Here is a 12,724-nt window from a genome sequence, read left to right on the forward strand (position 1 = left end):
AGACACGGTCTGAATGGCATCATTTGGCACTGATGAGCCAATTTCGTTCCGTTGGCTTTTGGGGGCGATTAATCGGAATGCCTGATGACCGGGTTCTGTCCGCCACATTGACGACCCCATCGCTTGACAGACGTGGAAGACGATATCATTATCATTACTGAAGTAAGCCAATCCCCTATCCTTAAAAAAATGTGCTGGTTCGTGATAGCCACGATAGTCTCGAGCCAAATTCATGTCTTGGGTGTGCTTGTTTCAAATCAGATCCCACTTGATGATCCCGGCAAACGCCATGCCGACCCTGCCCCTTTTCGCGAGGAACTCCTCCTTGGAGAGGCCCCTGCCGTCCTTCCCGTCGAATTTGGTCACCATGAAGATGCTTAACCCTTCACCCCGGCGCACCGAGATCAATGGCGTTAACATCGAGCCACCACCAGTAGCCATCTGTGTCCATCGGCACCATTTCCTTCTTGCGGCCGTCTCGACCACCAATACTCAGGAGCAGCAGTGGCGGCTTCCCGAGTCCGTGCCGCTGTGACGTCCAGTGCTCGCACAGCTTGGAGAACTGGAAGCGCACGCACTCGCCGCTGTAAACTGAAATCTGCTTCTCCTGCGGATAGACGCTGCTTCCCTCGATGCCTTCCTGATGCGCGTTGGTGTACACCGTCGGTGTTTCCCCGTGGACGGGGCCAATGTAATACTCCTCCCACGTTGGTATGCGGCCGTCACTTCGGAAAAAGTGTCTGTTGTCCTTCGGGTAGTGGGATAGGCCAAACATCTCGTTCGACCGCGTGAACTGTTCCGGCTTGAACGATGGAGTGTATGATTTAGTTGCTGACGAGACGTTGCCGGCTCCCCAGCATGAGTCGAGGAGCTTCCATTCTCCCCCATCGATCCGCACAGCGTTCCAAGCATGACCATCTGCTTTCTTTGGAGGGGGACGTTCGCCTTTTTTGAGGGCTGTGTGTCCGATGCCCTTGCCGTGACCCGTCACTGTTATACACTCTAGCCCGGCACGCTCCGCTATGGCTTTGTAGGTGTCAGCGTAGCCGGAACATACAGCTCTTCCCATCTGTATTGTTTCCTCGGCACCACGAGCTCGAACACTGTTGCCGAAGAACGCTGGACAATCGTACGCAATGTTATGATGGAACCAAGTGAAAATAGCCCGCGCCTTGTCAGTATGAGATGTGAAAGGGGCGCAAAGATAATGAGCAAGATAGCCGACAGGGTCATCGCGCGGCAACGATTCCCTGGGGTATTGAGCTGCCACGCCATCCGGGCTTGAAAAGTCGCGGCAGGTCAGGCAGTCGTTGCGTTGCTGTACAGCTGGGGCATGCTGGGTGGCTGTGGCGCTCGGCTGGGAAGTTGTGGGTCTGGAGCTCAAGGGAATAGGTGGCGGAACATCTCCTTCATCCAGATAATTATCTGTAGCCTGCGATGGTACGTTGTGACCCTCTATGTCTTGGACATGATGCCCATGCCCATTGGTGACTGTTTGCGGACGAACAATGGGCCTTACAGCAGGGGCCTCAGATGCTGGGGGTGGTAGTCGGCGAGGTTTAGTGGGAAGGAGCTCTGGGTCCGGTGCGTGCTGGTGAGCTGTATGGTTTTGTTGGTTGGCAGAGGCGTTACTCAGGCGCGGAGGTAATGTAGGCCGCTGAGGAGCCTCAATCTGTCTGATGGCTGGGGCAGACTTGATTGGAATGGGGGCTCGGGGTCTCGCAGGTTCCTTGAGAACGACCTCCTTCGCTGCCTGAGCTTCTCTTTCCCTCTTGGTCGGCGGCAGCGGGGGAAGACTGGCAGGGTCGAACGCCGGAGGCAATTTGCGACCTGCGCCATCAACGGAGTGTATACTTGTAGCTGACGACACAGTATTGTTGTTCAGGGAAAGAGACGAAAGTGTTGAGATTTCCGAAGCGTTTGAGTTTCGTCGGGCTTCCAGATACTGCGGTGTCTGAGTGCAAGGTCGCCGTGGCGGCAGCGCAGGTGAGTTATGTGAGGTGGCACTACGTGAGAGGATCTGTGGAGGTGGCGCGACACGATCTCTGGCCGCCGGTGAATGTTGCGGCTGGATCTGCGGTGACTCAGTCGTTCGTCGAGGCAGTGGCGGGGGGATGGCCTTGGGAGGTAATGCTCTCGAAGGACGGGGGGGTATCGATGGTGTCGGGCGCTCTTGTGGTGCTGCGACTATGGGAGCTGAAGACAATGCCTGGCCTTGGTTGTCGGCCTTGACGGGCGGTGGGGGTGGAGGGGCTCGTTTCGCCTTGACCTCCGGAGCCTTGAAGTTTTTTTGCTTATTCAAGGCAGCAATCCTCTCGGCGAGAGTGGTGAACTGGGGTTCCTCGACGTCGGCCATTGTGCTTTGGGGCCCAGTCAGTCGATTGATTGGAGGTCAATCCGTCAGCGAGAGTGAATCAGAGGCCGGATGGATTATGGATGTATCGATGTAGGTGAGCGACGTGAAGTAGAGAAAGAGATGTCGTCGAATCCAGGAGGGTACGCAGCGAACGGATGGCGGGGTTCGGAGTGATAACAGGCAGTCAGTCAGTCGATCGTTGTCTCAAGCCATGTATTTGTCCCGACCTCGTGCTCGGCGAGGTGAAAGCGCCTGGTCAGCGGCAGAGTTGCCGAGGGGTACGACGAGCGGACAAGCGGCAGCAAGCTGGGTGGACGGTGCTTCTTTGGCTAGGACTGTGTTGGATGCGCAGCCACAGGTGGGACAGGCGAGGTAATGACTGTGACTCCAACTACAAGCGTCTATGACGGAGGCGACGGAAAGTTTGCTGGCAGCGTCGGATGGATGGATGAAGGATGTGGCACAGCAGACAAGAAGCGGCACGAGCAGACCCGTATGAATGAGGGAATGAGAGGGGAGGGGATCAATGATGGGCTGAAGGACGCAACTTGATGTTGAGAGGAGAGAACACGAGGGATTCTGATCTGAGGCTAGCAAGTCCCGTCCCATCAGCCCAGCCCAGCCCAGTCCAGTCCAGTCTTCCTTCCGGGATTCAAGGTGCACTGCACTGAGAAGCGCCTCCCTGCCGCTCAATACCAAGGAGGGGAGCTTGGCTTGCTTGGGGACGTTTGTGGATGTCCATGTGTTAATGTGGGGTGCCTTGCGCGTCCCCTACTCCCCTGCTTGCTTGGCGCTAGTCGAGGGGGGCGCAGGGGGCCGACTGCCTGTTCTGCGAGCCTGGTCTCGTAGGGCAGCCACTACCGGAAACGCCCCCTAAGAATAGGGGCGGGAAGTCGGCACTGCGCATGGTCCTGCTCCTGCTCCTGCTGCTTCTGCGCCTGCTTCTGCTCCCCACCGTTCGTGGGCCTTCCTGCCCGCGTGCATGCGGTTTCCGTTCTGAAGCACATTGATAGTCATGCAAGCTGGTGCCAAACCAGCTCGCCAAAGCCAACTTGTTCGTGGATCCAGTCTTGTCAAAGCAGCATACGTTTTGCTCATCCATGGAGTATCGGCGAGGTAGCCCCTCTGTCAGCCCCCATGCCCAGGATACCCCCGCCTCGTGGACTCGAATGCCAGTAGCAAGAAGTCTGTGCGTGGCTCAGGGATCAGCTCAGACAATCTATTCCGGGCTCTTTGAAGGGGACAACAGCAGCATCCTTGCTTGCCCGACGTGAAGGCAGCTTCGAGAAAACCCAAAGCTGCTCGTGGACTGCGTTCGAGGCACACATGTCCGTGTCTCTTTGGGCAGCGGAACCAGCTCCCCCCGCTACCACTTCGCTACATCTCAGTTATTGAGCCAGCTGACACAAACACGCCGAGCTTGGAGATACTCGTGATAAGGTTCAAGTGACGACACGAGACGTTGTGCACGGCTTACTCATAGCTTAAGTAGCTTGTGAATTCAAAGTGATATCGCATGCTAGTAAATATCTCGGAAAATCAAATCGCTGACTACCAACATCACCATGGTCTATTTACAAGTTCAACTTTTGCGCCCTGAACCTCGCGCCATACTTGCATATCAGAGCCGGCACTGGGATCAGCGCGATAGCCACGAACCCCAACAAGCTGTTTCCCCACCCCAGGCCGAGGGCGTCGTACATTTTGGGCCCTGCCAGTGGCAGAAACGCAGCGACGACGCTCCGGAAGACTGTGAAAGCGGCGAGAGCGCTGGCCGCGTACTCGGGGAACGCGTCGATGATGTACGCCTGAATGGGCTGCCAGACGCCGACGAGACCGAGGCCAAAGGGCAAGAGAGCAAGGATGGGGGAGATCCAGTGGACCTGGGCGTACGCGGACCAGCCGTACCAGAAGAAGGTCAGGGGCAACAGACAGGCGAAGTAAACACAGTCCGGCAAGCGCATTTCCGGTTCATATACGCCGTGGTTGGCGGCGGTGAGACGGATAACGGTGCGGTCGGAGATGTAGTTGAAGAGGGCGAGAGAAACACCGTAGCCGACGCCCATGGGTATGTAGACGAGGCCAGTCATGCCGAGTGAGAAGCCATACTGATCCTGAAAGACGAGAGGAATGGTGTTGAAGAGCAAGTAGAGCACGCCGTAGCAGAAGGCAATATACAGGGACAGGGAGAAGAGGAGCGGCGAAAGGAAGAGCATCTTGAGGGGCCGGGTCAGTCCGCGAGCAAGGACCATAGACTTGGACTGCGGTGGCGCATTTGCGTCCACATAGACGGACCGTAGATCGGGACGGTTGAGTTCGATGCGGAGGCGGTCCGTCTTCCTTTGAATGAGCACACGGGCGTTTGTCTCTTGTGAAAGGATGGCTATGGCAACGACCATGGGAACTGAGGCAGCCAAGACGATCCACCCCGTCCAGCGCCAGCCGATGTCCTGCGCAACAAAGGCACCGATGAGTGGCCCGATGGTGGGGCCGATGAGCGGGCCGAGCATCCAGATGGTGATGGCGCGGCCACGCTGGTGGACCGGTATGATGTCGGCAATGATGCCACCTCCGATGGTCAGGCAGCCGGATCCGCCGACACCCGTCAGAAAACGAAACACAATCAGTGCGTTCAGCGAGGGTGCCAGAGCGCAGCCGATGAGCCACACACAAAAGAAGGCATTGGCGGACGAGAGAACAACGTGACGGCCGTAAATCTCCGATAGGGGGGAGAGGAAGAGAGGTCCTACAGCATATCCGAGGAGATAGATGCTGATGGGAAAAGGAGGCCATGGTGAGATCAGCTTCTCCGTTCCCACTGAAGTCCTCGGCCAGGAAGCCAATCGCGGGGGCCAGAATGGTCGAGGCGAAAGGGGTGAGGAACGTAATGGCGGCGACGAAGCCAACTATAGTCCACTTGCGCTTTGCGCTAAAGTTCATGGGCATCTCGGGGTCATCTTGGCTCTCCCAGCCAACGACACCGTTGTCGAGGTCAGAAACCGGGACGGGAGCTGGCGGAGGTGGAGGGAGCTTGGTGCGCCGGGAACTGGCGAAGGAGCGCCTCGTCCTAGTGGTGATTTGAGAGGGCTGTCTGCTGAGCACTCTCTCGACGACGTCCTAAGAAGCTGTCAGCTCACGCTCCAAGGGGCAAAGGTAACGAAATCCAAGGTGGCACACGGACTTCTTCATAGGGGTCTGCTTTTCGCTCCTGTCGGCTGCGCCCACGTTCGAGCTTCTCCGTCAACACTTCTTGCTCGATGCTGTCTCTGTCACTGAGGGACGGTGGGGGGGGTTCGGTTTCTGCATGTTCATGAGAGTATTGGGCAGTCGCGTCAGAGCCCCAGCCGGCCTCGACATCTTTCTCCTTCCCGTCGCGCATGGTTCGGCCTTGGCACACAACGTGCGTGTCACGACAATCCACGCCCTGGGGTGAATGGGAGGAAAGCAGCGTCCGATGAGCTGTCGTTGCCGCGTGCTCGAGGAAGGAAGATGAGTGAACGATGGTCCAGAGTCTAGCGCTCTACAGATGAGGATGTCGCCCCCAGAAAAAGGGGAGAAGAGTTGGGGGATCCTGGTGTCCATATTTTGCTTCGCTGCTTTTTTTGACGGGGAATCGTTTCCAATTGCAGTCTCGGGCCTACCAGGGGGTGAGGGGCTCAAGAGGCCCGAGAGGGCTTGAGAGCGCTGTGGATAAGAAGTGGGCGGGCTTTAGGCCTCGGCACCGACGGTCGGCCCCTCATCGTCATCCTCTCCAACAGTCGCGGGACCCCGGATCCGACGGCCATAGTGGAGCCCAAGTCGCGGGGGTCAGGGTATCTCCAGGGTTTATATCCGTGTGTCCGTCGAAAGCGCCCCCTCTCCAGGCCGCCAACAAAATCTCATCCTCCTCAGGCGATGAGCAAATGGTATCGAGTGAAGCCAGTCACTAGAAAGGACCACCGTTGAAGTATGTGTCTGTCGATGCCGAGAGCCGAGATGGGAGGCGAGACGAGACGAGAGAGAGAGGTGGGGGGACGGATCAAGTCAGGCGTCTGGCCACTTGAGAAGCGACTGGGCTCCCATCATGGGCGCTATTGCTTTGAAATCCAGACGATAGATGGCTTGGCGGTGAGAGATCATCAGCACCTTCAGTGCGGAGTGGTTGGTGGTAGGTGGTGGGGGATACCAGAGAGGGGGATACCAGAGAGGGGGATACCAGAGAGGGGGCCCCGAAGAAGCAAAGTGCAGACAGAGAGCTGTTGGAGTTGGCTAGCTAGCTGCATCAAAGGGCGCGGAAGCCATGCCCAGCAAACGGCGTGAGAACATGGCCTTGATGGTGCCATACCCACATGGTGCGAGCAACTCATGCACCCCGCAAAGAATGCAAGCGATGCACGCTGGGGAGAAGGGTGGATGGAGGGCGGTTCACGGACAAGGACAAGGTCGAAGGCTTGACTTGCAAGACGGGACGGCGTCAGGGCCACCCGCCTGGAGTCACGTTTACCCGGATCCGGAACCTCAGCCCATCCGATCAATGACCACGAACCGGCCAGACCCACTTGCCAGCACATGGGGAAGGGAAATGGGCATCAATTGGGGAAATCCGTCATAGATGGTGGCTTATGCTTTGCGGCATGGGTCGAGCAAGAGCCCATTCATCGAGAATAGTCGCGTTACCACTCGATACATGGCGCGTCTTCTCTTCTGGATCTGTTCCATCGACTGTCCACCTCTCCTCTCTGATCCCTCGCCCAACTCGGTACCTGGGCCGGTACCTGTGTCGACCTACCTGTTAGGGGGCCTTGCCTGTGCTAGCCCTGGAGAGTGATAGATCCCTGTCAACTGCGCCTCGGCATCTGGATACGGTGTCCCAACCCAAGACAACGTCGAGCGCAAAGTTCATCAGCGTCATACACAACCTTTCATCGGCCACCCGGTCCGCCCCATTGTCGAACGTTTGTTGCGCGGCCATGGTCACGGCGTGAAGGGCTCTCTTCACCACCAACCTCTCATCGTCTCTTTCTTTGCCAGTCATTACCACCATCCCCTGTCATCATGGCGGTGCCTTCGGAACTAACGCGCACTGAGACGCTCTCGCACCTCGCCATCTCAGGTGCCGCTCTCATCATCCTCGCCAACACCTTCACTGGCGAGGGCGAGCCCCTCATCGCGTCGCTGGCCCTGTCGACCCTCGCCTTTTCTCTCGCCTACTGCATGGTCCGCTGGCTGGGCCCCACCTTCGTGAAGGCCGGCTTCAAGGGAAAGGACCTCTCCAAAGCTCACCAGCCTCTCATTCCCGAATGCATGGGTGCTGTCTGCGCCGCCGTCTACCTCCTCGTCATTATTGTTTTCATCCCCTTTCCCTTTTACAAGGACATTGTCGCCGCGACCAGCGGTGGAGGCAACCGCGACGTCGTCCTGCATGTCGAACACGTTCAGCAGGGACGCTTCCTGCATCGCTTCCCGCATAGCAAGGTACGTGCTTGCCCCTGAACCCCTGACAACCAGAGGCGATTTGTGATCTGTGATCTGTGATCTGTAATCTGTAATCTGGAGCCCATGAGTGCGCCTCGACTGACGCACAACGCAGCTGGCTAGTTATCTGTCCGCCATCATCTCGCTGCAGACCACCGCCCTGCTCGGCATCGGCGATGACCTCTTCGACATTCGCTGGCGCCACAAGTGGTGGATTCCCGGTCTGGCATCCATCCCCATCCTCGTCGTCTACTTTGTCGACTTTGGCGTCACCTCCATCGTCATCCCGATTCCCCTGCAGCCCTACCTCGGCGAGCTCTTCAACCTGGGCCCTCTCTACTACCTCTACATGGCCTGCGTCGCCATGTTCTGCCCCCAGTCCATCAACATGCTCGCCGGCATCAACGGCATCGAGGTGTCCCAGTGCCTCGTCGTCTCCCTGCTCCTCGCTCTCAACGACGCCCTCTACCTGCTGACCCCCTATCCCCACCCGGCCACCGACTCGCACCTTTTCTCTCTCTACCTGCTCCTCCCGTGGATCGGCGTCTCCGCCGCCCTCCTCTGCCACAACTGGTACCCCGCCCGTGTCTTCGTCGGCGACACCTACTGCTACTTCTCCGGCATGGTCTTCGCCACCGTCGGCATCCTCGGCCACTTCTCCAAGACGCTCGGCCTCCTGCTCGTGCCCCAGCTCGCCAACTTTCTCTACTCGACACCCCAGCTCTTCGGCCTCGTCCCCTGCCCACGCCACCGCCTGCCGCGCTTCGTCGCTCGCACCGGCCTCCTCGAGCCCAGCGTCACCCCCTGGCCGCGCGACGCCCAGCCCCACCCCCTCGTCGCCCGCGCCCTCCGCCTGCTCGCCCGCTGCGCCTTCTCGCCCTGCGCGTCCGCGACGACGACCCGGCCTCCATCGAGACGACGAGCAACCTCACCCTCCTCAACCTCTGGCTCGTCTGGCGCGGGCCTCTGCGCGAGGACCGCCTCGCCTGGGAGGTCACCCTGCTGCAACTCGCCGTCGGCCTCTTCGGCCTCTTTGTCCGCCACCGCCTCGCCCTGCTCATCTTTAAGGAGGACAACTGGGTCTTCTCGACGACTGCCGTTTGAGAATGGCGAATGCGGATGCGCGCCATGTCGCCGGCCGGAGACACGATGAGGAGAAACGGATGTATTTTCCTTCGTCTTTGTATTTGGTTGGGGTGAGGCCCTTATTACCCCATAGCAGGGACATGCGTATCTGAACACGAAAGGCTACGAGAGATATGCATGCGACAGGGGGAGAAAAAGGGAATAGATTTCATCTTCAGGTTGCTCGCTTGTCGTGCAAAGGCTGGGAGCCCCGTTGTACTGCTGCTGTATTGAAGATACCCCCAGACTAGAAAGTAAAGACTAGAAAGTAAAGAAAAATTCATCATGCTTGTAGTGATGTCGGCCAGAATGTCACAGCTGCAGCATGAAAGTTGAAAAGACTACACACCTTCTCGTTGTATGTCGTGCTACCCATCCTTACATAGATGCCGCCAAACCCTGTTGAACCATGCGCGACTCGACGACTTTCATCCGACTTTTCCTATGAGAAACAGACAGGCTTAATCACTTTGTGCAAGCCATCACGAGCTCGGTAGTCATGACAGAGTGTGAAAAAAACGGCAGCCTTGGCCGCACATCATCCATTGAATCAATACCTCATCAGACCCTCTACCCGAGGCGCCTCGACGCGGGACGAGGCGTCCGACAAGCCGTCCCTGGAATAAACCATATAATACACACAAACGACGTAACATTGCCGCCATTCCCGCAGGCCAAGCCAACAAAATAAATCAGAGAAGAGCTGTGTACAAGAAGCGCCTGTCGACCCCGACGGAGAGTTCCGCTTTGAGCGGCGCTCCCTTGCCCTCCACATCCCCCGTGTGTGGAGTTTCCCGCGCGCCAGTCTCGACCCTCCAGAAAAAAGGGGGGGTTTTCCCACATTTCCCCCCTTGGCCGAGTACGCCCCGTTCCCGGCACACATGCCGTCCGTTCAACGCCGTAAGAAAAATCAAAAAGAACCAACTATTTCCTGCCCCGACGCTTTTTTCAACGAGTTGGAGATTCGTAGATGGTCATGTTGGCATGGCATGTCGCACAGTCCATCTTCCTCTATTTATATTACAAGGGTGTATCGGCTGCGGTGAGCGTCGGACTGACACCGTTGACTCGAGCCGTCTCTGTCGCTTCGTTCGCCTTCGTCGTATCAGCCGCGTCGACGATGCCATCGACGCCTGCTTTTGTCTCTTTCGTTGTGGGTGTCTTCGGTCCACCATCTGGTTTCGACGCAGCCTTGTTCAACCTGCTCTTTGTGTAGTCGCTAAGACTCAGCTTCTTCTTGACCGGGCTAGGATGTGTGATGCCATTGACAGCAGGAGGCATCAGAGCGCTCGACGGAGCACCGGTCGGGGTGGAAAGCAAGGGTGCTTGCGAGTCAGTGGCCACTTGAGGCGTCGTGACATTGGCCACGGCTGATGTGGCGTCACCAAAAGCAGGGACTGGAGGCAGATGAACGCGCAACTCCGGCGACTTGACTTCCACCGGACTGCTGACTCCATTGACCTCAGGCAGCTGTGCCGTTGTTGTCGTGGGGGAAATCGACGCCGCATCTGTTGAGGGCGCGTCTGTCATCGGAACATCCTCCAGGCTCGTCGCCTCCGGCGCTGGCGAAGGGGGCAAGTGCTCCGATTCCTTGGGCAAGGATGCCGAGTCCGAAGTCCTCCGGGGGTCCACTGGAGGGTCGATTTCCATTGCCGTTGGCGTTGTTGGCGCGGGGAGCGACGTCCGACGCTTAAACTGGTCCACCCCATCACAGCGCGCCCGATGGCGGTTGTTGAGCAGACGTTGTGACAAAGAGATGATCCGTCGTCGAGGCTTCGGTGTGGGCTCTGCTTCGCTGTACCACTCACCGGCGACTGGATCGGTTTGAACAGACGCATCGCAATACTTGGGCCTGGGTGCGGTCGATGCCGGTCGTGAGTTCGATGCGACAGAGTCCGTTCTGGAGGTGGGGCCTTTGAACGGGTTCTGCCATCCTGTAGAGTGGGCGCTCGCTGGAGATCCCGATTTGCTACGTGACGTTCCAGCATCGACATACCTACTCGTACCATTGGAGCCAGAAGTGCTTGATGTGAGCGCGTTCTTTGACTTTGGCGGTTTGGTGTTGGTGCCATCAGACGTCCTCTTCTTTTTGCGAGCAGGAGGTTGTTGCTCCATGCGTCGGAAAGAGTCTTCGACCATTTGTACCTTACGCTTTTCTCTCTCCGTAGGCTCCGTCAAGATGCCGGGTTGATCGAGAGACCCTTGACGCAAAGGCGTGCGGTCTCGGCTTGGCGGCTTGCTTCGCTCCGACGTTGATCGACCGTCTTGGTCGGGGTCGTCGTTGTGGCTTTCGCTAGCTGCCCTACTATTTGCTGCGTGTCCTGTACTAGTGGGAGAAATGGTATGCACTTTCGGCTTTCGTGACTTCTTCTTGGGCAGCTGGTTTCGAGACTGTGACCTGGCTTGGTAGTGGCGATGGAAGCGAGCAAAGGCGCAATTGCTACCAAGATCGCATGCGCAACCGCCGAATTCGGACAGAACGCGGTGAAGCCAACCGGACGTCTGCTGGTACTCGGCTTCGTCCATGTCTGGCTCATCTCGACCATTGACTTCGTCGTCGCCGAGGCCGATGAGGTGCATCATTCGCGCCTTCTGCAGCTTTGGCAGCCGGAAGTCCCACGGCAGTGTAATCTGTTCGTTTGCGGCAACGAAACGATCGCTGACGAGCCAGAAATGGTATTCGGAAGTATTGGAAAGGTAGGTATCGAGGACGGCATTGGGCTTGCAGCTCCGGCGGACGTAGCGGGCTTGCGACATTTCGTTTCGTGTGTCAATGCACAGAGGCAGCATGGGGTGGAAGAATACAAACGGAAGAGGCGAGGTCAACTCTTCCCACAAGTTGGTCGGATCAGCACAGTAGTCTTTTTGGAACAGGATTTGACCGCACAGCTCGATCAGCGGGACGTCCTTATCTATCGCCGCTGGAGTCGTGAGATACTTCCATCGCAAGACGGTGTCGGGTGCCAACGGTATTTGCTTGTCTTGGACGACGAGTTGCTGCTGTCCTTTGCTGATGTCCGGGGGCAGCTTTTGAAAGACGTCGTTGTAGGACTCACCCGTCTCTTGCCTCATCATGTCGGGTTCCCGAAGCCAGAGAGACATTGTGTTGGATATCGCCAGGCTTGAGAAGGAGTTACTTGGCGTTCTTTCAGGGTCAGTCTCAGGCTCGTTCCGATACAGCGTGACGAAGCGATCGGAATAACCGTGGATCTCAAAGTCGGTGGGCAGTTCGGGAGGACTCGTCGCAGGGCTCGGGGGCTGCCCATTCAATCGTACGTTGCCGTCGGACGGGCTTCGCTTGTTTGCTTGTGAGCTGACAGAATTGGAAGGGCGATGGGAGCCCTTGGCTTTTTTGGCTGGGTGGTTGAGGTCGCCGGGGCTTCCGTGTTTGCCATTTTCTTGGCCAACGGAGAGACCGTTCAATTGTAGGTCTGTTGGCTTCGGCTTCTTCTTGTGGCTTTTCGAGGGGGGTCGCCGAGGATTCTTGTCCTGCGCGTCTCCCTGCGTGGAGCCATTCTTGAGGCCTTCCCGTGCGCTCAATGGCTTTTTGACCAATACACACTCCCTGGGTTTGGAATCCGAAAAAAAGGGGAGAAAAAAACAAAAACGAAGTGCCTATTTCCTTGGGGATCGGTTCATACCAACACAAACGCGGAGGAATTGGGGCCCCCTGTCCATCTACAGCTCTTGTTTCCAGGTACAGCGGAGGGAGTGCCTCGGGCTCTCAATCCCATTCCACCACAGTTTAGATTATTTTTTTTTTTTTTGTGTCTTTCCTTTTTTTTTAAA

General features: G+C 57.4%; 4 protein-coding genes across 4 annotated transcripts; 1 reads left to right on the top strand and 3 right to left on the bottom strand.

The window, feature by feature from the left end:
- Nucleotides 1–385: 385 nt before the first annotated feature.
- On the bottom strand, nt 386–2,356 carry VDBG_00946 (conserved hypothetical protein; the record flags this gene model as incomplete). The annotated part of the gene is made up of 1 exon (XM_003009217.1): nt 386–2,356. One exon carries the CDS (start codon nt 2,354–2,356, stop codon nt 386–388), a length of 1,971 nt encoding a protein of 656 aa, XP_003009263.1.
- A 1,574-nt stretch (nt 2,357–3,930) lies between these two features.
- On the bottom strand, nt 3,931–5,735 carry VDBG_00947 (fluconazole resistance protein; the record flags this gene model as incomplete). The annotated part of the gene is made up of 3 exons (XM_003009218.1): nt 3,931–5,102; nt 5,176–5,423; nt 5,494–5,735. The coding sequence occupies 3 exons, from the start codon at nt 5,733–5,735 to the stop codon at nt 3,931–3,933; spliced, it is 1,662 nt and encodes a 553-aa protein (XP_003009264.1).
- A 1,655-nt stretch (nt 5,736–7,390) lies between these two features.
- On the top strand, nt 7,391–8,963 carry VDBG_00948 (ALG7; the record flags this gene model as incomplete). The annotated part of the gene is made up of 2 exons (XM_003009219.1): nt 7,391–7,810; nt 7,926–8,963. 2 exons carry the CDS (start codon nt 7,391–7,393, stop codon nt 8,961–8,963), a joined length of 1,458 nt encoding a protein of 485 aa, XP_003009265.1.
- Nucleotides 8,964–9,955: 992 nt separating this feature from the next.
- VDBG_00949 (conserved hypothetical protein) lies at nt 9,956–12,037 on the bottom strand (the record flags this gene model as incomplete). Its single annotated transcript, XM_003009220.1, has 1 exon — nt 9,956–12,037. One exon carries the CDS (start codon nt 12,035–12,037, stop codon nt 9,956–9,958), a length of 2,082 nt encoding a protein of 693 aa, XP_003009266.1.
- Between the last annotated feature and the right edge of the window lie 687 nt (nt 12,038–12,724).

The sequence above is a fragment of the Verticillium alfalfae genome, genomic scaffold (assembly GCF_000150825.1).
Source record: "Verticillium alfalfae VaMs.102 supercont1.1 genomic scaffold, whole genome shotgun sequence".
Lineage (NCBI taxonomy): Eukaryota > Fungi > Ascomycota > Sordariomycetes > Glomerellales > Plectosphaerellaceae > Verticillium > Verticillium alfalfae.